Consider the following 24,213-nt stretch of genomic DNA (forward strand, 5'->3'; position numbering starts at 1 on the left):
TTTCAGGTTCCTTTGCGGGTTTACCTGCTTGTTTTGCAACGGTGTTCATGGTACATGGTGTGTTTGTGTGTGTGTTTTGTGTGTGTGTGTGTGTGTGTATGTACATCTGTGTGTGTGCGCGTCTGTGTGTGTGTGCGCGTCTGTGTGTCTGTGTGTTGCTACATGTCCTGTAGGGGCCTCTCAAACAGTTCTGGAATGACCCAGGCTTGGACGAGAATGAGCGGTTCCTGCGTGACTACATTCTGAACCATGGCTATGTCGACAGGGAGGCTGATGTGTGAGTAATGCTCCTTGGTCATGCATGTCATGTTGCTGTGTGTCTGTCGAGCTGGGGGGGGGGGAGTACAGGCGTGCATGTGCTGATGTCCTTTTCTGTTCTCTTAGAAGCCTTTAGAATGTATTGCTACAATAATAACAACTGTTCGGTATGTTGACGTGTCGATAATGTATCATGAGCAGTGGCTCATTCGGTGATGAATCCTCCGGTCCATTTGCTTTTGATGTCTAGCATTCCAACGTATGATGAGCTAATGGCGGAGGACGTTGGTGAGGTGAGTGTATTACAACTTACGTGTGTTCTTCCGCCCCCGTTTAGGTCAATTCTAGGCACCTGTGTGCGGGCGTGCATGTGCTGTAGACCGTTAACCGCATTGTTTCGATGGAGTTTTATTTTCGGTAAAGGCCCCTTACACGCTACATAGAAAATCGCATTTTTGTTGCGTTCCTGTAAAATGTACCGTGCAAACGGTCAGCTTTTCGCGGAGAGACTGAGAGAGACAGAAAGAAAGAGAGAGAGAGAGAGAGAGAGAGAGAGAGAGAGAGAGAGAGAGAGAGAGAGAGAGAGAGAGAGAGAGAGAGAGAGAGAGAGAGAGAGAGAGAGAGAGAGAGAGAGAGAGAGAGAGAGAGAGAGAGAGAGAGAAAGGGAGACTGAGAGAGGGAGACTGAGAGAGACAGAGAGAAAGAGGGACAGAGAGAGACACACACACGTACACAGATAGAGAGACTGAGAGACAGAGACAGAGAGAGAAAAGCAAGAAGCAGTGGGCACAGCGCATGGCTCTCAGTGTGTGAACAAAGGTTGCCAGGGCAGTGTTTACTTCTTCTCCAGATGACGGGTTTATCACGACAGGCGGCATAGGAGCATAGTTCCGATAGCAAGTCAAGTGCCATGGGATTGGTTGCGGCGCTCAGTGATGTTGTGAAGACCGCAGCAAAGGAGACCTGCTTTGCTTGCCAAGTGGGGATCGTTGGAGTTCGTTGCAGCCACAATAGGGAATCGCTCTTTCAATCGTCCGAAAGCGCATTCTTTCCTGATCTGGGCATAGCTGAAGTCCGCTTGAGCAGGTGTGATGTTTGCACCATTGAATATCTTCATAAGGATTGGACTGAGTGCAAAGGCTCCAACCAATTTCTTTGTCGTCACATCGCCAGTTTTCAAAGTTGCCCCACTCTCTCGTGCTGAGCTTGGCTCTGAGTTCACTGTTGTTGAAAACAGCCGCATCTCCAACGCTACCCGGTGCACCAATGTCCACGAAAGTGAACAGGCCCCTGGCATCCACACACGCTAGCAACAGGATTGCCGAGTGCTAGGCCCCTGGCATCCACACACGCTAGCAACAGGATTGCCGAGTGCTGCTTATAGCACCAGTATGTATGACCATAGTGCTCTGGCTTGACAATCCGTGTGAACGTACCGTCAACAGCACCACAGCAGAGAGGTAGGCTGGCCAATTCTTCAAATTGTCTCATCGTGTGATGCAGCTGTTTGCCAACCGGAAACAGGATGGTGTCAGCAGACACAGGGCCTACCAACAAGTCAACTAGGTCGTTGACAATCACACCAGCAGTGGTCGTGCCGATATGGTATAGAGCACCGATTTCTGATAATGTTTCTCCCTGACAGAGGTACATGTAGTACAGGAGAATAGCCAAGCATTTGCCAGAAGGAATAGTCCGTCGCAAATGAGTACTCTGCTTTTCAATCGGGTGCTGGTATTTTTGCAGCAGAAAGCAGAAGGTTTTCTTTTCCATTCTGAAGTTTGACATCCAGGCATTCCTCCACCAACCAGGAGATATAACTTTGGCATTCTCCCATATTCCCAGCACTTCTTTCTCCCAGAAGCCACACCGTATTCCAAATTCATTTTCAGGATGCGCAGTCCACAGTTGATGTCCAATACGATACCCGCCTACTCCATTCCGCAGCAGCAGATTGAAAATTCCAGAGCAAAGGAATAAAGAACACGTCTGATCGGGCATCTGCAACCCATCCCAAAGGTCAAGGAATTCAGCCTCAGAGAATCTCAATAATCCTTGAAGGTCGCCTTCTTCTCCTTGCTGGGGTCAGTCGCAGATCCATATCGAAGTGACAGCATTTCACCAACAGTCAACATTCGACAAACATTTCTGCGGACCACGAGCGAAGAGAAAAGTTTATTTTTAAATGTCCCGCACTATCTCCACGGCAGCACCGGTGAGGCGGCAGTTGTCATAGAAAATTTTATGAAAACACAAATGTCTTTTCAGGTGTGCAATGGAACTGAACGGGACTTACTTGAAAGTGACGCATACGCTAAAAAGCAACATTATACTTGAACGTAGTGTGCAAGGGGCCTAAAGGGGCTGTCCAAGTTGTCCAAGTTTTTATTGAATGCACACGGAGAACTGCCAAGTACCACTGCATGCCAAAGATTACAACCAATGGTTTGTTGAAATTCGTTTTGCCTGCAGAAAGCGTGGGAGGGTGGGGTCTGAAAAATACTAAACTTTTTTGTTTCAAAATTGTTAACCCCGAATGGCTCCTAACTTTGGCATAGCCTGGCTGCATGTCAATGGTACATCTTTGGACGATCGAAGAAGCTATAGGTGATGAGAGCGGTTGAGACGAAGGCCGCAAACCAGCCAAAAAACTGCAGTGCGATACTGAAAAATGTAATGCTACCAAAACCCGGATTTGGGAATATCCTGTACCGAATATATTGCACCACCGAACATTTCTGGTTTTACAGTCTGTGTGTATGTGTGTGTGTGTGTTAGTATTTTTTGTAGACATGTTCGTCAATGTGGTATCAAAACATTGTGTGTTCTTTCTTGCTCCCAACAGGATGAGGATGCTGTTGACAATCAAGAGCAGTTCGAGAGGAAGTACAACTTCCGCTATGAGGAGCCGGACGCTGAATTTGTACGTGCTCACGCGTTCTATCTTGCCATGGTTGTATACTTGGCACTGCTGTGAAGCTAGGTTCTATCTTATGACTGTATTCTTGTCACTGCAGTGGCGCAAGGAATTTGTTGCTTGTTTATTTTTGCATGGTTTTACCATGGCTGCAGTGTGTTTGTACTTCTGGGCAGCAGGATTACTTTCGGCAACTTTCCAGTTTTTTTTGCAGAAGAACGGGTACATACTTGGATAGCTAATTTATAATTCTCATCTGTGTAACTTTACGGCGTCGGATTACTTGTGCCTGTTGTCTTTCCAACGTGTAGCAACCATCTTTTATTTCTTCATCATTCGTTTTATGTGCAGGTTAAGCGATATCCCCGAACAACAGCCACGTCTGTTCGTAAAGCTGATGACAGTCGCAAGGAGAAGCGAAAGGCTGTCATAGAACGCAAGAAACAGGTGCGTTATTACAATTTGATACTGTGGAGTGTTCCTCTCGTTTCCCCACTTGCTTATACTCCTTGTGTTTTGCTTATTATGAGATGGTGATTTCCAGGCTGGGTCTCATGACTTTGTGTTACTGCACTGATGAGTCCGGAAAGGACGAAACAGTTCTGTCCACAGATTGGGATAATTGTGATGTGGTTAAAGTACAGCCGAGGTATACTAGTGGATATCGTCAAGTGATGTTCTTGACCAACTGACACTCTTGCTCTTTGACTTGTGCGTCCCGCTTATGCGATTATGTCAACAATAAGGGCCGATTTCCACTACGGTACCGTGAGTGCCGTGCCGTGAGTACCCATGGTGATTTGCTCACGTGAGGGGCAGTTTTGGCGCGAGTTCATTCCGTGGGTCGTGCCGTACCATGCCGTGGACATTCCGGTGCCGAGGGCCTCTGAGGGGTGGAAATGGCATGCCGTGGTATTCCGTGAGGTCGAATACAATGCGTAGTAGGTATTTTACTACTTCCTGAAAGGAAGTTTTTTCTTTCTTTAGTGTTTGTGTTACAAAGTTTTTTCTTGGCTTTTGGCTTTTCGATTGGTTGATTTTTGAGCTTTCTCCAATCATCTCCCCCGCTATTTTTCCTCCAGACCAAAGTCAGAAATTGGTAAAAAAAATACTAAAAATGGTGATCTGGCCTGCCGACGGAATGCACGGAACGACTGTGCGCAGGTGTAAATCACTCTCGTCTTCAAGCTCGTACCGTGGGGTACACGTGACCCACCCAAATCGTCGGCACGGCACTCACGGTACCGTAGTGGAAATCGGCCCTACGGTGGTATCACAAGCATGGACTGGGATCACTCAGTACAAAGCATACGATGATGTCATTCGCATAATCCAAACTGCTCAGTGGGATTTTGGCTGACGCAAGACTGGCCAGAAAGGCCATGTGTAGTGTCACTTTGCAATAAAGTCGTACGATCAAATTTGACTTTCAACTTGCAAACTCTGTGTTCCTTCTCGTTTCTGAATACATTTTCACAATAGGAAAAAGAAGAACGAGAGGCTGAGCTGAAGCGTCTGAAGAAGTTGAAGCGGAAGGAGATCCAGGAAAAGCTATCACAAATCCAAGGTGGGTTCTAGGGGTCAAACGGGTGTACCTTTAACTAACGAACGGGTAATTTTTTTAACGGGCGGGTTAACGGGTACCCTTTAGCAGCCATATTAATTTTTTTGCGCATTTCTCACATAAATCATGATTTAAATTTGTATATTCTCAGGTTGTATTTTGATACCACATTATGATTCGTGTCTCATAATAATATTATGGCAATGACGTTCCAAATGAATGTCATCCGTACATTTGCCCATGTACACAACTTCACAGGCAGTTACAATCGTACATGGTCCTAGTGCTACATGTATTTTGATACATGTACGCAAATCAACTGCAGATCGATGTGATTCAAGCCATGCAAGGACAGAGTAGTTTAGCAAAACTTCCGTGATCTCGCGCGATCCTATTTGCTATGTTCGCAGAGAACTGGTACTCTTCGTATTCAGAAGATGTTCGCACCCATAGCTAGCCGGGGTGCCTGACACAGCTGATGTGCTGCTGGCCGGCTAGCTGCTAGTTCTCGTTGAACTCGTGAAACGAATCTTCACAAATCCGTAATCTTGTATGCAATATTTCGAACTACTTTTCAACTAAACCAAGCTCGTCGATTGAAAATGAAGGAACAAACTACAACCATGAGTATCATAGCTACCACCTACGGACATCACCGTGTGTGACACTCCGACTGGTCACTCAGCCCAATGACACTAGTTCATCTTCAAGTACTGTGGCAGGTTCGATGTCGGAGAACCATCGTAACTTTCTAGTAACTCAGCTGCCATACATATTGATGTCGGAGAACCATCATCATGATCATAACTTTCTAGTAACTCAGCAGCTGCCACCTCGAACGAGTTTCAAGTCTTGCATTTTCTCACAGCGCAATCAAAAACCTCCAGTAGGAGGATTTTTACTTGCACTAGAGTGGAGAGAACGACTGTCTTTCAGCCTGCTCCTGCCTGACAAAGTCGAAAGCGGGAATGCACTGGAAAAAGGGAAAGAGTATAGGATCATCGAAATCCAAGCTCCTTTTTTTTTTTTTTTTACAAACGGGTATCCTTTTGCTAACGGTACCTGAGATTAACGGGCGGGTACCCGGGTGCCCGGTACACCCGTTTGACCCCTAGTGGGTTCCTTGCACGTTTTTGGTGTGGTATTTTATAATTTTACCCAGCTCTCCTGTTGTGTTGGGGACATCCTATTCCCTCCTCGTAACTTCGCCCACGCTCTGTAACATGGCATTATTTGTAGGGTCAGTCTTGACTTGCTTTCCACCTCTAAAACATTTGCCATGTCACACTGGGGTGACAGCATGGCATGGTATGGTATCCATTGTAAATTTGCGATTGGTGCTTTCATGTGCGGTATGTTCCGTCTCCCGTTGCTTCGATCCCTATAGATATCACTGGTGTTGGTGTGGATGTGGACAAGATTGACTTAGATGGTGACTTTGACCCTGCCAAGTATGACGAGGCGATGAAGGTGCGTACACTATTTCAAAATAGTTCATTTCAAAACTATAGACGCGTAGGGTTTTTGAAATATTTCAAATTTGGCTGGAACTTTTTGAGAATAGTTTTCGGAATATTGCTCAGGATCGCTCCACAATTACTCTCATATAGTTTCTAAAGGATCGGATAACAGACGCCCAATTTGGAAAAATTTATGCACAAAGTGATCACAGATTTTATGTGGTATAGATGCTGGCATAACGGTTTTTGCCTAGGTACGCGTCTATAGTTTTGAAATGGACTGTAGTCAGCAACGGCTAACCTATGGTCGTTACCCATGACTTGTTCACCAATTTTTTATGGTGTGTAGTTTTATGATGTACCCGTCCTGTAGCATGGCACATCATATGTGATGTACCCGTCCTGTAGCATGGCACATCATATGTGATGTAAGTACTAGTAGGCCATTCAGGCATCATGATAGCCATGTGGAATGGCTGCATGTGGCATCATTGCCATGTGGCTGTATCCATGCTGTAGTGATGCTAGGCTTGGCCTGTTCCACTTGTCGACGCTGATGATGTACTCTTCCCTGTCTGTATCGGCGGATGCTTACAGTCCAGCTAGTAGAGGCCCGTCAAGCATTATATTCTGGTTTAGCCTGAGCTGATTATGTTTCCCAACACAATAGTACTTCGAAGCATAGCCAGCTGCAATGTGGATGTGCAAACTTTCTTTTACCAGCCTTTTTTATTTTATCTGCTTGAAACACCATTATTTTGGTCAAGACCTAATGATGTAGTGTACTTCTCGTGTCACTATTCTTTCATCGCAAACCGGTTCCGTTTTTAGGAAGCATTCAGCTCCGATTACTATGATGTTGAGGAGTCAGAGAAGCCTATCTTTTCGGACCTGGAAGATGGCAGTGAAGGTCAGTTTATCAAATATGCTGCATCCTGGTTGCATGTCGTATAATGTTGCCAATGGACAGCTGAGTTGTGCAGTGTTCTAAATTGATTTGCGTCACTGTGATTTTCACCCATGAGGGCATCGTCAGGATAGGTGAACATTTAGAAGAAATTCTCTTTACAGCGGTGTAGCCCAGGACTGGTGAAGAGTGCAGACTGTCCAAGCTTGCCACCGTTCCAAAGCAGGACACCTATATAAAAGGTACACAAAGGCAATTGTCTCCCATGTAAATGTACACAAATGTTTTGGGTCGAAGCAGGACTGTCCTGCTCAAAGCAGGACGGTTGGACAGCCTGAGAGTGTGTTGTGAATGCTTCCACCATCATGACATGGCTACAATGGAGCGTCAACGTTCTAAAAGAAACAATCTAAGTTCCTAGGAAAGGTGCTCCCCACACCGGAGCTCGCGCTTTACCGCAGACTGACTTGACACTTGGGTCGAATCCAATGCTCCATAGTACCACCGCAGAATGCAAGTTTCTAACTTGGCTACTAGTCCTTCGTACCATCATCAGTAGGTACATGTACTTATCTGTGTGCTTGATCTTCCTGTTGTGCCTGTGCAGAGGATGTAAGTGATGTGGATGAAGTGGCTGCGGGATGTTATGGAGACTACAGTGTCGGTAGGTGCAGTGCCAGCATGGTATTTAATGGTGTGTGTTGTCGTCATAGTGCACCGTCCTTACCGAGAGTATGCAGCTGTGAATATGGGGCCAGTACGCAGCACGCTACCCATATTACGTAACTTGCCCGCATTACGTAACTTGCCCATGGCATCACCTTCTGTACTCGTGCATAGCTGCAGCACTGGCCATATTGAAGGGTCGAGCATCTTATCTTTGTTTTCCTCTCTCTACCCGGGTGTGTATTGGCCATTGGGTGTGGACAAGTTCTGGAATCTCACTGTTCAGGTTCAGCGCAAACCCTGAGTGTGCATCAGTGTTCATGCGTAGCTTATGCCACCTGTGTGCTGTAGTGCTTTAGCCTCAGGTGCACATCATCAATCTTGTGCTGTTTAGTATTGGATGACTTGAAGTTGTGGAAATAAACTAGTCAAAGTGTGTCCTGTTGCACATGCGCTAGTAGGTGCTTTGGCAATGTTGTGATGTTTGAACTACTTGGAACTTTCCCCTCTTTGCTCCGACTTTAACCATGTGCCTTCCAAGTTAGTTGGAAGGCTGTTGGTTTGCACACTGGAGATGTGTTAGAGCTAGGTGTCAGGTCGTTGAATGTCTGTCTCAGTAATCTGTCGACATGTCAGGTCTGTATCTAGTTATCGCACTTTCTGACTGCATATCTTGTTACAGTGGTGGACAGTTCTTTTTACTTTTTGTTGTGTTGTTTGTTTGGCTTTTGTCCTCTTGGTCCATTCTTTCCTTGACTTGCCTCTAACCTCTATGGTGTTGGCTTGATGTACAGTTGAACCATCTCAAGGTGGCGGAGATGAAGAGGAAGAACCGCAACAGCACGCGGAGGGTGACTACCATGGAGAAGGAGGAGAAGACGAGGAAGAATTTAATGTACGTCGGCTACATGTGTGCTTCTTTCAACTCCTCTGAAACCTTTGCCTGTGCCATCACGTCGGGACTGTCACGTTTTCCCATAGCACCCACTATTGTTTGGTGACATGAGCTTTGCTGCAAGCTCATCCTAGAGAGTTATACCATCCTGTGCCAAAATGAGGTCTTTTAACGTTAAATTGAAGTAGTAGTTTGTGTAATACCGAGTACTTTGCTGGATAGCAGTGGATACACTGGTGGAACATTCTGGATACTGTTACAGCTGTGCTGAATGGCAAAGAGGAAAGGAATATGCCAACATGTGTGCATCATTTTCCTGTTTTGTATGTGCTCATGATCCATGACGCCTTACAGATGGATGCCGACTATGACCCCAGCGCAGCCACCAAGTCAAAGAAACAGCAGAAACGAGACAGAAGACGGCGCAGGCATGGCGTAGACGCAGAAGATGGCACACTACCTGTTTATAATCCCGGTAAGACCTCGTGGTCATTGCCCACCTTCTCCTGGCTCCAGTATCTTTGCCCACTACTCAAAGACATGTTGTAGTATTAGATTTTAGGCCACATTAAAATGGGGGGGGGGGGGGGGTTCCAGGCAGAAGCGTAATATGCAAGCATATAGCATGATGGACATCAGCGGAATGTACGGTATGAGAATGGCTAGAAAGAAAGTCTGACTACACAATGACAGTGTTGGGCAGATTTTTTGACTTGGGAATCCCAAACGTATGACTGATTTTTGGAAAATAAATAACTTTTAGGGTCAATCGATTTCGGATTAGGCCCCAGAAACTCGATTTTTGGGGGGTCCTTTAGCTATGTATTGTTTGTTGATGTACTGTAAGACATGTATATATAACGAGGAAGCAAATCTAACGTTTTAACGGATGACATTTCTTCGTTATAATAAGATCCGTTGAGGCCGTACTGCTTCTTATATGCTGTGTGTGGGTATGGCAGAATACTGCAAGATCGTTAACATATCTTCTCGTTAACCTATGAATTTTGGACAATCGTTAAATTTGCGACTCGTTATAATAACATGTCTTACAGTATGTTGAATTTGGGGTTTCCCTGTGCTATCGTTGTGCAGAGGAAAAGACCCTTCAGGAATACCTGGACGAGTACTTCAAGCTTGATTACGAGGACAAGGTTGGCGACACAAAGTGTCGCTTCAAGTACCGTGAAGTTCTGCCAAATTCCTTTGGCCTGTCGACAGAGGAGGTTAGTAACGCCAGTAGTGTTTGGCAGTGTCCTGTCTCCTGATGCATGTTACCAAGAGTACATAACCCCCAAGAGTGTGCAACTGCCTGCACAACCTCTATGCAGTGCTGCCACGGCAGAACTTCACATCACGTGACATGGTTCAAAAGGTTACACTGGAAAACAGTGCAAAGTGATCACAAGAGAGTTGTACCCAAAGCTGGGTTGTATAGGCTTCTTACAACCCTGTATCAATCATGCACAGAGTGCAAATAATGTGTACGGGTTCATCACGTGATGTGAAGTTCTGCCGTCGCAGACCCCATAGCTGGAGTTGCACACTCTTGGGGGTTATGTACTCTTGATGTTACTAGGGCAGCTACTGCTTTGTACTTGACATATCAGCAAGGCATGTTTCGATGTTGGCGACATGCAGTCGTGCTATTTCTATCTCAAACGCATGGGTTGCCATTTCAGAACTACTTCCTGTGGTCACTTTGTCAGGGTTTTCTGGAGCCCCGGTGTTTTTTTCTCGCTTGGCTGCTTGGGGCATATGTACATTTTTTCCCCCGAGTAGACCGTTTATGCTTTCGCCTTTGCTGATAGCTCTGTATGGGTAGTGTCACGTGTGCAAGCTCCCAGGGTGAGTGTAACGTTGATTTGCAGTTTGTTTGTGTCATAAGCTAATGCGTATATCATAATATGAGCTCAATACATGTACTCGTAGTATTGAGCACACCATGTTATTGTTACAGTGATCCTTATGATGCCTTCTTTCTTTCTTCTGCCTCGTAGATTCTGACCTGTGAAGATCGGGAGCTGAACAGCTGGGTGTCCTTGAAGAAATCTGTACAGTACAGGTCAGTCCATGCTGTCTTTCTCTTTCAAGAATCAGCTCTGAGAACACTCTAAATACGAACAGTGAACGTCAGGTCGCTGAATGTCAGCACCACTTCAGCCAGTGCCGTGCTAGCTGGTGCATGTTCGGACTCGCCGCCATCTTGGTTATATTAGTGTAGGACAGCAATGGATAACGTGTACGCCTTTGGTCTTCTATTTTATTTCAAATCCTTGGCGCTTCATCTGTGTGATAGAATGGTTTGAAGATTCCAAGTACAGACTGTATAGTGATCACAACTTCACACGTCCCCAATTTGGAATTTGTTGTAAGTTGTAACTTTTCTGCCCTGCGCTGCCTGTACAGTGAATGAATGCAGGGACAGAGACTGCTGTTGTCATTGTGAGTATTCAATTGTTGAACGTGTCATCCGTGATGTGCCTTGCTATGTGCAGAGAGAAGGACGAGGAGCTAGCAGATGTACGCAAGTACAAGAAGCGTGCACGCGAAGGAAAGCGGAAAAGACGCATTCTTGCAAGTGCCTACAAGTAAGAGCAGCGTTTCTGACGGTTTTTACTCTACGTCTAGTCTATTGCTAATTATTTTTCCGGTTTAATTAATACATGCATATAGGCCCTAACTTCAAGACACATGTTCATGCTCGAAAGGTTGCCCTGCCCACCAAACTCGGAATGCTTCAAACGAACCTTCCCTTCTTGCCGAGCGTCTTGCCACCGATGAAGGCATTATTAACTGCAGAATCACTGCAACGCCAGTAGCTGACAAAGCACCATTTCTGGCTGTGTCAGTGGGCTGAGAGATGACTTTCGTTAATTTGATTATTTATTTGAAGGCCTCTGCAAAAACACACCAGGCTACACCAACTTGTAGGAATTTGCCAGGAAACTAAATGCCAAATTAATGACGGGCAGCTGATGTGTTTAGCATTTGAACAGCACATAGACTGGTAATTGCTGCCACCCTTTGTATTATCGGAGCTGCTACTAACTTTAACATGGAGTGCTGCTAAGTTTTTAAAAGGGCAATACTTTGAACGGAGTGTGAAGTGTATGTGCAGATGCCGCGATGGCCAGTCGTGCCCTATGGCTTGTTGAATGCATGCAGCTCGGGTGGACTATCCCCGACTGACAAAAATGTCTCTCTCTGTTCCTTTGTGTTCAGGCCAGTCGAGGAGGATGAGGATAAGGATGAGGATATGGATAAGGACACGGAAAGTACAACGCCGACTCCAGCCGATGATGATTCTGCTGCTGCAGAGCCACCGAAGAAAAAGAAACTGAAGCAAAAGCAGTACCATGCCCAGCGACAGAAGCAGCAACAACAGTCTCGGCCATCCCCAGCAAACAGCTCTGTGGCTGACAGTCGTAAGCAACTGTTCGGCATTGATCCGAACCGCAGTAAGCGCCAGAAGAAGAGGAAAAGAAAGGCCAATGGCGGCAGTAGCACTGCCGGTGCTGGTCAGTGAATCTTGCACATCTGACGTTCAGTTGCTATCAGGGATCCATTTTTAGAATTGATAATGCTGTGTTGTATTTGATTGTCCGACTGTGTGTTGTGTTTGTGACTTGAGTCAAGCGCTGCCATGCTGGACATTGCAAGCCGACTCCAAGTGTTTTCGTTTTCGTTTTGTTTACAAGTAGCTTCTTCCGGCCGATTGGCCTGACCGCTTCCGCTAACCCTGTACGTGTGTGTGTGTGTGTGTGTGTGTGTGTGTGTGTGTGTGTGTGTGTGTGTGTGTGTGTGTGTGTGTGTGTGTGTGTGTGTGTGTGTACATATGAAGCAATGCGTTGACTGATGTTTGCTTGATATCTGACTCCAACACAGTTCCAAGATGATGATCGTTGCCACCTCCACTATAGGCAGGGTTCTATGGAAGCATACTGGCTTCTAATAGCTTCTAATAGCTGCGGTCTTTCTTTATGAAGCCCGGTATAACTGTGTGTCCCACACCTTGAGCTTCTAGCACATGCGAGACTGATGCTATGAAGTTGGAATCTACTTTTTTAAAGAACCTTTGAGAAGAGCAACATATCCCGTGTTTCATGGAAATGTGTGGGCATATGTGTGGGCGTATGCAGTGTCTGCTCTAGGATTGTAGGACAGCCGGGTACACGTGTACCTGGCGCAACCATTTCAACCGGGTCGGAGCTGGGTACACATGTACCTGGCGCTGTCTCACCAGCCGAGTCACATGCTTTAACTGGATGGTTGGGGCCCAATGATATAAAGGCGAATGGATAAGTCGCATTTAGAAAAGAGAGGACAGGAATTAGAAAATTACGAAAGAAGAAGAAGTATCTGACACATGCAAGCCATGTCAGTCCTTTCAAAGTTCGAAAGTGTAAAGTACCAACCGGGTCACAGGTGACCCGGTACTATATTTTCAACCGGGTCCAAGCGCCGCCCAACCGGGTGGATTACCCGGCTCACCCGGCGCTGGAGCAGACACTGGTATGTGTGGGTGTGGGGGGGGGGGGGGGTAATTCCATATACGCGTACTTGTACGATGTGTGCTCTTTTTTGTAGTGCAATGCTACATGCTCTATGCAGGTGGCAGGGATGTTGAATGTTAATACCATGTCTAGACTGCAGCAGCTGGTCCTAGGTTGCAATGTCGTCTAGATTACACTCAACTTGTGCTGCGCGGTGAATCATGATTGGGAAGTTACAGTGCAGCACCTGGTCCTAGGTCGCAATGTCGTCTGGTTACACTCAACTTGTGCTGCGTGGTGAATCATGATTGGGAAGTTTCAGTGCGGATCTGTAACAGCAACTGTGCGTATGGGTACCCGCTTTCAATAGTTCACATACTGCCGTGAATGCTAGCATTGCCGTGTGTTCCGATATACATGTGCATGCATGTGTTAGCCTTGTCTTGCATATTGTACCCTACGCACAGCAATGTAGTGTTGGTGCTCAGCTGTGGCTACTGGGCCATATACATGTACGACCTAGAAAGCCCGTCTTCCTGAAGACATTGCTGCTCTCCTGCCTGGGTCATGCATATCGCCCGAATGGACACAACCTGGATTCCACAACGCGTGTTGTTCGGGGAGCTTGAGGCAATCGGACCACAGCAAGGACCGAAGAAGCGTTGGCGAGACACGATTGTTGGTGATTTGCTTTCGCTGGGTGTTCCCGAGTCCCAGTGGTACAATCTCGCACAGGGTCGCTCGGAGTGGTGCAAGCGGTTCCATCAGCATTGTCTTCCTCTCCCGCCACCCAAGGACTTCCTCTACACATGCTACGTTTAGGAGGAATGGCGATTTGAAGTGTCACCCCAAGTACTACCCAGCTCAGCCGCCTATCACCTGCTCTGAAGATGGGGGTGCAAAAAGCCTATTTAAAAAATAAAAAGGTCAAGGGTCATCACCAAATAATTGGGGGGGCCGGGGGGGGGGGGGGAGTTTTGCCCTGTTCTGCTAATAAGTAATATGCAAGGCTCCATAGAAGGATTATAGCCGTGTGCTGTGATGTAGGCTGATCCATGGCCAAGGATTTTGCACAATGCCAAAATTGAGTACCGTATTTTTCGGAGTATAGTGCGCACCTTTGTATAACGCGCATTTCAATCTTCATTGAAGTACATGCATTTCATATTCGGAGCATAGTAATAGTGCGCACCTGCGATTTAGGGCCTAAAATAGCACATCTAAAGTGCGCACTATACTCCGGAAAATGCGGTACAATCTCAACTGGTTCACCATAAATTGTTATTGTACGACTGCATAACATTCGTGGAAACCAGGGTGCACTAAAAAAGCCTCTGGACCAAGTACATGTAACTCTTGGCTGAAATAAGAAATGCAAACCATAACCATGCACGATAACAAGACTACATAGCCCCAAAAGGGGGGTCATGTACTCTTGATGATAAGTAACTCCATGTACTGTATACATGTAAAGTACAAATTTTCGTTTTTGGTCGAGGTAGGCTGTCTGTCACCCCGAACGTTCAGAAAAAAAACTTCGTACAAACTACTTACTTTAGTTATTTCGTGCCCGCCCCCTGGGCCCTATCTTTACTTATAGAAGAGGCACCTGTGACGTGTGTTTGTCTGTGTGTTCGCTGCATGCGGAGCAGCGATGCATGCCCTGAGCACGCGAAGCGTGCGAACATTGTGCATGTAGCTAGCGGCCGCAGAAGCACTGAGCACGCTAAGCGTGCGAATCGTGTAGCCGGAAGCAGCCACAGAAGCACTGAGCACGCGAAGCGTGCGAATCGTGTAGCCACCACCACGTGCTGAGCACGCGAAGCGTGCGAACAGTATATTATTATATGTAGCGCTAGCAGACACGATCAGTACGAGTAGCAGTATACTACGGAGGATTAGCAAGACGAAATTCGCGTTCGCGTTCGCTCTCCAAGGAAAGTCGAACTCAGTGACGGAATTCGCGTTATGAGAAGGATTAGCAGACAGAATTCGCACTTGCATGACGTTGACACGACGTACATTGCGTACAGACACTACAGCGTGGTAAATTTATGACTGCCCTGACACGAATCCGCGATTCGTGTTCCGACTACTTTTCCGAACGAAAAATGCGAAAGTACGCAATCCAGTTCGCGAACTGAAAAATGTTTGCGAACGCGAACGCGAATTTCGTCTTGCTAATCCTCCGTACTAGTACTAGCAGCCGCGCGCAGAAGCACTGAGCACGCGAAGCGTGCGAATCGTGTAGCCACCTAGCCTAGGCTATAGCGCTAGGCCATAGGTAGCACTAGCAGCCGCACAAGCGCTGCGGACCACGTGAACCGTTCTCTGCAAAATCATCTGCAAAAAAAGGATACAAAACAGATCTGCACTGACTGCACTCTGCATCTGATCTGCAGTGCAAGTGAAGAGCGCATCGTGCAGCTTATGCTACCACAAAAAACTACAATTGTGTGAGTTACTTGAAGACTTGACCTAGGCGACGCTTTGCACTTTCACCTTTGTTCGTAAGTTTATGAATGTTTTGAGCCGCTTCATCCGCCACCAGGTGATGGACAACCCTGACCAGCATCCCGAAGGCGTAACAGACGTCCCTCCTTCTCCTTCCAACGATGAAGAACCTCCCTCACCAGGACTTCAGCGGTCTGGGAAAAGACGCCGCCGGTCCTCATCATAACGTCGTATTACTGTTCGCATTATTGTTCGAGGATGAAGCATCCCATCATCCCATAATTATGCTGAACACAAATACAATCTCTATGTCCAAGCTGCCACATGTACATGTACGTACATGTCTCAACATGCCTAAGGCACAATTTCCCAATAATTGGATGAGCCTTCACTATTGTAAATCTCAGTTCTATAACTGCTGATAAACAACTACCCGGTCATGCGGTGTTACACAGCAATGTGCTGTTCATGTACTTGCTTCACCCGCATGCCACGTTCGGCCAGGCAACGCTGGCCGGGTGCTGCTAGTACAGTAGTAGTAGTACCAAGAGTACATGGGGGTTATGTACTCTTGGTAGTACTAGTAGTACATGTATACAGTGGCGGGTTTAGGGGGGGGGGGCGCGTCCCCCCCCCCCCTCAAAAGTTTCGACCTAGGTTTCGAAAAATAAAAGGCAGGGCGCGCGGGGCTAGCTAGACTAACTAGATGTACTCGGGGCGCGCGCGGCCTGAAACGATCGTCCAAAAGCGGTTGCACGGTAGACCTACGCGTGCTCGAGCTGGATTGTACACACTACAGACTAGTAGTAGTACTGTAGTACAGTACAGTGTACAGTCCAAAGTCAAAGAGTTGGTGGACAAGCCGTTGATTATTCACTCTCATTGTAATATCGAAAAGTATTCTTTCTAGACCGAAGAGTGGTATATTTGGTAACATTTAATAACGATAGAAATTTTTACGATATTTCTCCAGACGTTTCGTTGTTCTGAACAACATCGTCAGTGGATAAAGAACGGATCGCGGAGGGCTTTGGGTGGTGGCACGGGTTAATAGGGAGTGATGGTGGTGAGATGAGGTGAGGTGAGAAGGTGAAGGTGGGAAATACATGTATCTACATGTAAGGTGAAGATTAGGTGCGGGTCGATACAGGTGGGTAGGAGTACACCCTTCGGGTAGAAGTGTAGGTTGGTAGAAGGTGTTGGTGTGCGTAGAAGGTGGAGTGGCGTAATGGAAGTGTCGGGTTGATAAATGTGGGAGAGAGTCTAGGTAGGGTGTGGATCAGCAATAGGTGTTGGTGTATGTGGTGGGTAGAATTGGCAAGAGGTGTGTGTGTGTGTGCGTGCGAAAAAGAGTAAAGTAGTGAGTATTGGTATGCGTGGAAGGAAGATGTGACAGAAGGTGTGCGCTATAGGCAAGGGGTGCAGGAATATTTTGAGGTGGTGGTTGGGACTAAAACAGGAGGTTGTGATTCATCTAGTGATATAATATCAGCAATAGCAGCAGTATATACAAAGAGGTGTGTGTGTGTGTATGCGTGTGGGTTTGCAAGCTTTTTGGTAGTGTAGTGTGTTGGGGGGGGGGGGGGAGAGCACCGGGTGCGGGTGTTCTTCTTCTATTGCGATCATTTTTGGATGGGTTGGCAGATAGTGGATGGTGGTAGGCAAGTTATGCCAAGAATCCAGTTCTCTTTGTATATACTGCTGCTATTGCTGATATTATATCACTAGATGAATCACAACCTCCTGTTTTAGTCCCACCCACCACCTCAAAATATTCCTGCACCCCTTGCCTATAGCGCACACCTTCTGTCACATCTTCCTTCCACGCATACCAATACTCACTACCTTACTCTTTTTCGCACGCACACACACACACACACACACACACCTCTTGCCAATTCTACCCACCACATACACCAACACCTATTGCTGATCCACACCCTACCTAGACTCTCTCCCACATTTATCAACCCGACACTTCCATTACGCCACTCCACCTTCTACGCACACCAACACCTTCTACCAACCTACACTTCTACCCGAAGGGTGTACCCCTACCCACCTGTATCGACCCGCACCTAACCTTCACCTTACATGTAGATACATGTATTTCCCACCTTCACCTTCTCACCTCACCTCATCTCACCACCATCACTCCCTATTAACCCGTGCCACCACCCAAAGCCCTCCATTCTTTATCCACTGACGATGTTGTTCAGAACAACGAAACGTCTGGAGAAATATCGTAAAAATTTCTATCGTTGTTAAAGGGGAAGTATACCCTAAAATCAAATTTTCACCAGTTGTAGTCTTCGGGGTGCTGAGTCGAATGGTCTTGGTCCGAGGAAGCTGCGACGCTCCCTTCCTACTTGAATCCCAATCGAACTCGCGCACTTCCACCGAAACTGGGTGACTGCGCCCTACTAGATGGGGATTTGTATGCAAAATCTCACTAAAAGCGCCATTTCGTTCTTATAAAAGCACGGATGACCGCGAGTGGCCCATATGTTGTAGTCTTTTGGACGCTGAGTCGACTGGTCTTGGTCCGAAAAGGCTGCGATGCAGCGTTCCTCCTTTATTCCCAATCGAACATGGTTGAAGAAGCGGTCACGTGGTCTTGGTTGCCCAAATCACCTGGTCACCGCGCCAGCAGTAGGCCTTGCCCAAATTTGCTCGGGGCGCTTCGATATTTTGCCGGCAAATTTTGCCCGATCACTTTCCATATTTTGCTAGGCATTGCCTTTCGTTTCCGGTATTTTGCTCCATTTTGCTCCTGCTTTGTGGCAAAAATAGCTTCGAATGAACTGTCTACTTTGGTAAAAGTGGATGGTGACTCTGATGAGGAAAGCAAAACTTATAATGGCGTCAGTATTACGGATTTTGTAGCATGATATCAAATTTCGTCAGCACGAAAGCTAAGTATCGCTCACCTCAATGTATGTAGCCTGAATAATAAATTACATGAAATTGAAGCACTCATGCATGCTCACGATTTAGACATATTAACGTTAACGGAAACGTGGCTATCCGACAGTGTACCTGACATATGTATTACAGTACCTGGATACACCATGCATAGACTTGATCGGAACTCAAAGAGAGGAGGTGGTGTCAGTATATACGTAAGAGAAGGCTTTGATAATCGAGCACTACATCACTCCTCTCCCATTGAAGCCCTCGCAGTACACGTGAACATTCACCCCCAGCCTCTCACTATCCTCTGTGCATATAGAGCTCCAACAGTACCTGTGGCATTTTGGCAAAGCCTATCTAGCCTAACTGATGACATACTGGATTGTACACCGGCCTCCTCCGCGTGCATAATTCTAGGCGATTTCAATGTCAATGTCCAAGACCCTAGTCACGCACACTACCCTCACCTACGAACATTCTGCTCTGATTTTGATCTCCGAAACGTTGTCACGTCACCAACTAGACTCCCCAGTGCAACAACCATAGACCTAGCACTGATCTCAAGCTCCTCCTCCACCACGTCCACTGCAAGACCAGGCAGGGATGAACTGATTTACAAAGACTGCAATGTTATTCCATGTGATATTTCCGATCACCAACTTGTTCGTGTGACCTACACCATCCATGCTACCACCAGCACACTCAAGACAAACAGACAGGTACAAGTACGAAAGCCACCGCTGCGCACGTTGAAGATCAAGCAATTCCAAGAGACAGCTGCTAAGCATATGTCTACTCTCCACCAGCAGATCACACGCAGTTCATCACAGATGTCTCTAGATAGTTATACTGAACACTGGCAGGATGCAGTCAGTGATGCCTTGAATGAGTACTGCCCACTAAAGACCGTTAACGCCAAGAAGAGCTATACTCCATCGCCTTGGATAGACGATGAGCTCCGGCAGACTTTATTCAAGCGTAAACGAGCACACCGTGCAATGATAAAACGTCCTGATCGCGCAGACCTGCTGCAACAATTCCGAACTCTACGAAGACAATGCAAACTTTTGACTAGGAAGAAACGGTCTACATACTTCCAGCAACAACTAATCAATCATCGAAACCACCCAAGAGAGCAATGGAGTGTCATGAACAATCTACTGGGTAGAATTAAAATCAACCAGGAACCTGCTGCCGAAGTAGCCGACATCACAAAGACATTTACAGACGTTGTCAACGATACATCACTTTCTGGCAGTACACTACGCACTCCCAATGGCCCTTTATCGGAATACTCACTGACACAGTTCACACCAGTCACTGTTCCACAAGTCCAACTCCATATCCAGAGAATGAACAGTCGTAAAGCCACAGGACCTGATAACATCCCCGCCCAGGCTTACAAGCTCATCAATGATGAGATCGCCCCATCTTTGGCCAAACTATTTACCATGTCTCTTACATCTGGCGATTTTCCATCGACTTACAAACTAGCAAATGTGCGGCCTATCTACAAGCGTGGAGATAAGTCAGTCCCATCTAACTATAGACCAATATCACTCCTGTCCCACATGTCTAAGCTACTGGAACATATTGTACACGACCAACTAATGTACTATATCTATAATGCACCACCACCACTGGCACCCCTACCTGCTGAGCAATTTGCCTACCGCAGAGGCCACTCCTGCGAGGACTTGCTCACTCCCGTGATCAACGACTGGATGCTCTCCTTGGACAAAGGTGATTATGTCGTAGCTGCCTTTCTAGACATGTCTAAGGCATTCGACACAGTTAGTCATGCCGTTCTACTGAGTGAACTTCTGGAGATCGGTGTCGGTGGTACTGCCTTGCAGTGGTTCTGTAGCTACCTTACCCACAGGAAGCAACGTGTAGTCACCAAGACACAACACGGCCTAGAATATAGCAGCAACAGGGGGGTTCCGCAAGGCTCCGTCTTGGGGCCCTCTCTCTTCAATCTGTCAGTCAGAAAGCTCCCCTCTGTACCCCAGCACTGCAAGGCTCGACAGTACGCGGACGATGTCTCTCTTTACAAAGCTGGCAAGAACGTTGAACAGTTGTGCAAGGAGCTGACGGAAGACATTGTCAAAGTGAAAGGGTTCTTGGCGGCCAGAGGCTTACTGCTGAATCCTTCCAAGACGCAGTTTGTCGTGTTCAGGTCAAAGTGCAAGCCCCTTGACCCCAGCGTCGCTCTACAGCTGGGTGAGGTCACAATCAACCCTAGTGCACACGTTCGATACCTTGGCGTTGTACTCGACGAACATCTCTCCTTCGGAGCGCACGTAACGCCGTTAGCCAACTAGAGCGGAAAGTTGGAAGTAAGTTAGCCATGTTCAGAAAGGTCCGAGATCACATGACGGTAACTGCGAAGCGTGCATTTTACATTTGTTCCATTCAGACAGTACTCGAGTATGGGAGTAACTCATTTGCTCATTGCTTGTCAGTAACTCTTCATGACCGTCTAGTCCGTCTTAGTAATAGAGCTCTACGCATTGTGTTCAGCATGCCTCGCTTTTCTGACGTATCCCTTGTTAATGCACGCCATCACATTCTCCCTTTGTCTGTGCGCTATCAGTTCAAACTCTATATCTTAGTGTTTCGTGTCCTGAATCAGTTAACTACTACTCTCCTTACTGATTGCTTTTGCCTTCGTTCTACTTCTACTCGTACCAATTCCTGCACTCGCTCCCAGGTATCTTCGTCTGTCACTCTACCAAAAGCTAAAACTCGTTTCGGTCTCTTTTCAGTTTCTTTCATCGGTTCCGACCGTTGGAATGCACTCCCCGCTGCAGTCCGCTTATGCTCTTCACTGCACCTATTCCGTAATTCAGTACTTTCATTTCTAGGGTACCCTGTAAGAAGGCCTTAGGCCTGTGGGGCTTGCCCTATCAAAAATTTGATAATAATAATAATAAAAATAATAAATTTATGTACCACTGACAACCATGGACAACCTATTATTATTATTATTATTATTATTTTTTCTTATTTTGTTAGGGATTTCCCAACAGGCAATGTTGCCTTTTTACTGGGAACCCTAAATGAGACTTTGTGTGAGCGCGAAACAAAGCAGGCGACTCGGCCAGGCGACAAGATGGAGGCAGCGCATTCCACCTGTCGGCACCAAGATACGCAATGGGGGGGGGGAACCTGCACGAGCTATTTCAGCACGACGTTGGCCCAATGAAACCAAATAAATTTGAATAAAATTGCCAAAACACACCCGGATCCTCTGTAAATTCGATATTTTGCTCGGAATTTGCCAGCAATTTCTTTTCGTTGGAAAATTCGATATTTTGCTGGAAGAATTGCCGGCAAATTTGGGCTAGGCCTAGCCAGCAGGCGACAACTTTCACACCAAGGTTCAACTCGAGTGACAGGACTGCACCCAAAAGAGGTCAAACAGGCTAGTAAGTAATTACTTGTACCCTGCAGGCACGGTGACCAGGTGACTGGTGTACGCAGGAGCACGTGACCGCTTGTTCAACCATGTTCGATTGGGAATAAAGGAGGAACGCTGCATCGCAGCCTTTTCGGACCAAAACCAGTCGACTCAGCGTCCAAAAAACTGCAACATATGGGCCAATCGCGGTCATCCGTGCTTTTATGAGAACGAAATGGCGCTTTTAGTGACATTTTGATATACAAATCCCCATCTTATTATTATTATTATTATTTTATTTATTTTACTAGGGTGTTTCCCACAGACCTATGGTCTTCTTACGGGAGCCCCTAGAAAGGTTAAGCATGAACGAACAAATGGGCGATAATCTGTACAAGAGCGAACAGTGGAAGGCAGCATATTCCACCGATCAGAACCTATGTAGCCAAGACGAGAAAAACCAGCTTTAGTGTGGGCAGAAGGCAAGGCCATCTAGTAGGGCGCAGTCACCCAGTTTCGGTGGAAGTGCGCGAGTTCGATTGGGATTCAAGTAGGAAGGGAGCGTCTCAGCTTCCTCGGACCAAGACCATTCGACTCAGCACCCCGAAGACTACAACTGGTGAAAATTTGATTTTAGGGTATACTTCCCCTTTAAATGTTACCAAATATACCACTCTTTGGTAGGGATCTCAGCGCGTGCACTGCGCATGCAGTTCGCGCATGCAGCCAAACGCGCATCAGAAGTGGCATGCAGAATTTTTGCCAAACACTGGCTATTTTTTGCAGAAAATTGAGACCTTGAACGAAGGAGAAATGGCTGAAATTTCCTTGCAAGGAGATGGTGGTTACAGGCTACCTGCTTACCAGAATGGGATCTTGTTTGGTATGTTGGCCGCCCATGTGTTCTGGAATCGATTTGTAGCTTTCGTTGGAAGGCGCGAAGCCGTTTTCGTTCCAAACGACAGGGTTCTTTCAGAGCGGAAAATGGCGACCATGCCGATCGTTGCCACGATCTCCGAGTTGAAAATCTCTGGATTTAACCGGGGAAAAGCTCTGGATTCAATGGTAAACCCGGCAGAAATACTTGATGTTGGATGTTGAGAGTTTGTAGGAAATTTGACCGAAGCGTTCATGCTCCACGTGACGGTGTTCGTTCTTGTGAATTTCTGCATTTCTGACATATCGCCGTGCATATGGGCCGTTGTTCCAGAGACATCGATTGTCAGGTGTGGACAGGGTTTTGTTCGAGTAGTCGTGTGGAGACGTGGTTTGGTTCTCACAGGCAACAGGAGCGGCTCCTCGGGATGGCGAAAGCCAAATCTACCCAAAGCCGACTTCACGATCGCCGATCTTCTGGCGGCGCATTTTCACTTATGCTCTGCAACAAGCGGCACAAGCTGTGGAAATCGTCAGATGATATTAGCCTATCAGTGTGCCCAGAACTTCTAGTGACTCTACTGAAGCATTAGCTTGAGTAATCTTTCTTTCTAGCCCTCTCTTTCTCTCTCTCTCTCTCCCTCTCTTTCTCTCTAAAAATGTTCCAAACTTCAAAATCTAGGTCGAGCTGCATCGGGGAGTCGTCAAATAGCGACTCACTGAGCCGGTTTTTGGCGATCGCCATTTTCTTTCAGTCTGCCATCGCCGCGTTGAAAAATCGATTACATCATTGAATGCGCAAAGCCCTGCGCAGTGTCCGCGCTGACATCCCTATCTTTGGTCTAGAAAGAATACTTTTCGATATTACAGTGTACAGTCTACAGAGTGCGTACAGTGAGCATGCACGGCTACAGAAACACGGTGACCTGACTGTGTACTGACTACTGTTGTACAGTGTGTGATCCCTGCTGGGATCATGGGGCGCGCGCTCGACGCGTCTTCAACCTTTACGTACAAACATCGAAGAAAAGTCTTCGGTCAAGTCAACCAAAACACGATTCGAATGCCGAGGGCTCAGGCGATCATCCTCGTTCGCATCGTGTTTTGGTTGACTCGAAGACTTTTCTTCGATGTCTCAGCGACATCCCAAAAGGCCAAGCTCTAGCCAGCAGAGCCTGGAATTTTTGTAAAGCGTTCCTGTGGCGGCGCAACTCCTGCTGCCGCTCCAACAGGAAACAGTGGGAGTGATGAAGTCGCTGTTATTCCAGTTGAACTTTCGGAGCGGACTGACAGTCACACTCCGCCAGACGTGGAAGAACCTGTTGTCAGCGAGCAGCCAGAACATGAAGAACAGCGCACAGTGACCATGGTGACAAGTACCGCGCTGCCTATGTAAAGGATGTT

At 46.9% G+C, this 24,213-nt stretch overlaps 1 protein-coding gene across 1 annotated transcript in view; it reads left to right on the plus strand.

The window, feature by feature from the left end:
- Nucleotides 1–12,762, plus strand: part of LOC135815990 (protein KRI1 homolog) — a 17,758-nt gene extending 4,996 nt beyond the window's left edge. Inside the window, exons 9-22 of the mRNA XM_065329346.1 lie at nt 174–277; nt 509–551; nt 3,104–3,181; nt 3,527–3,622; nt 4,658–4,742; nt 6,127–6,209; nt 7,031–7,109; nt 7,714–7,770; nt 8,567–8,667; nt 9,022–9,142; nt 9,763–9,893; nt 10,668–10,732; nt 11,166–11,258; nt 11,893–12,762. Of these exons, the coding sequence (XP_065185418.1) occupies nt 174–277; nt 509–551; nt 3,104–3,181; nt 3,527–3,622; nt 4,658–4,742; nt 6,127–6,209; nt 7,031–7,109; nt 7,714–7,770; nt 8,567–8,667; nt 9,022–9,142; nt 9,763–9,893; nt 10,668–10,732; nt 11,166–11,258; nt 11,893–12,196 (1,440 nt within the window). The 3' untranslated portion in view covers nt 12,197–12,762. The remainder of the gene's footprint in view (nt 1–173; nt 278–508; nt 552–3,103; nt 3,182–3,526; nt 3,623–4,657; nt 4,743–6,126; nt 6,210–7,030; nt 7,110–7,713; nt 7,771–8,566; nt 8,668–9,021; nt 9,143–9,762; nt 9,894–10,667; nt 10,733–11,165; nt 11,259–11,892) is intronic.
- The last annotated feature ends 11,451 nt before the right edge of the window (nt 12,763–24,213 follow it).

This window comes from Sycon ciliatum, chromosome 4 (assembly GCF_964019385.1).
Source record: "Sycon ciliatum chromosome 4, ocSycCili1.1, whole genome shotgun sequence".
NCBI classification, from domain to species: Eukaryota; Metazoa; Porifera; class Calcarea; order Leucosolenida; family Sycettidae; genus Sycon; species Sycon ciliatum.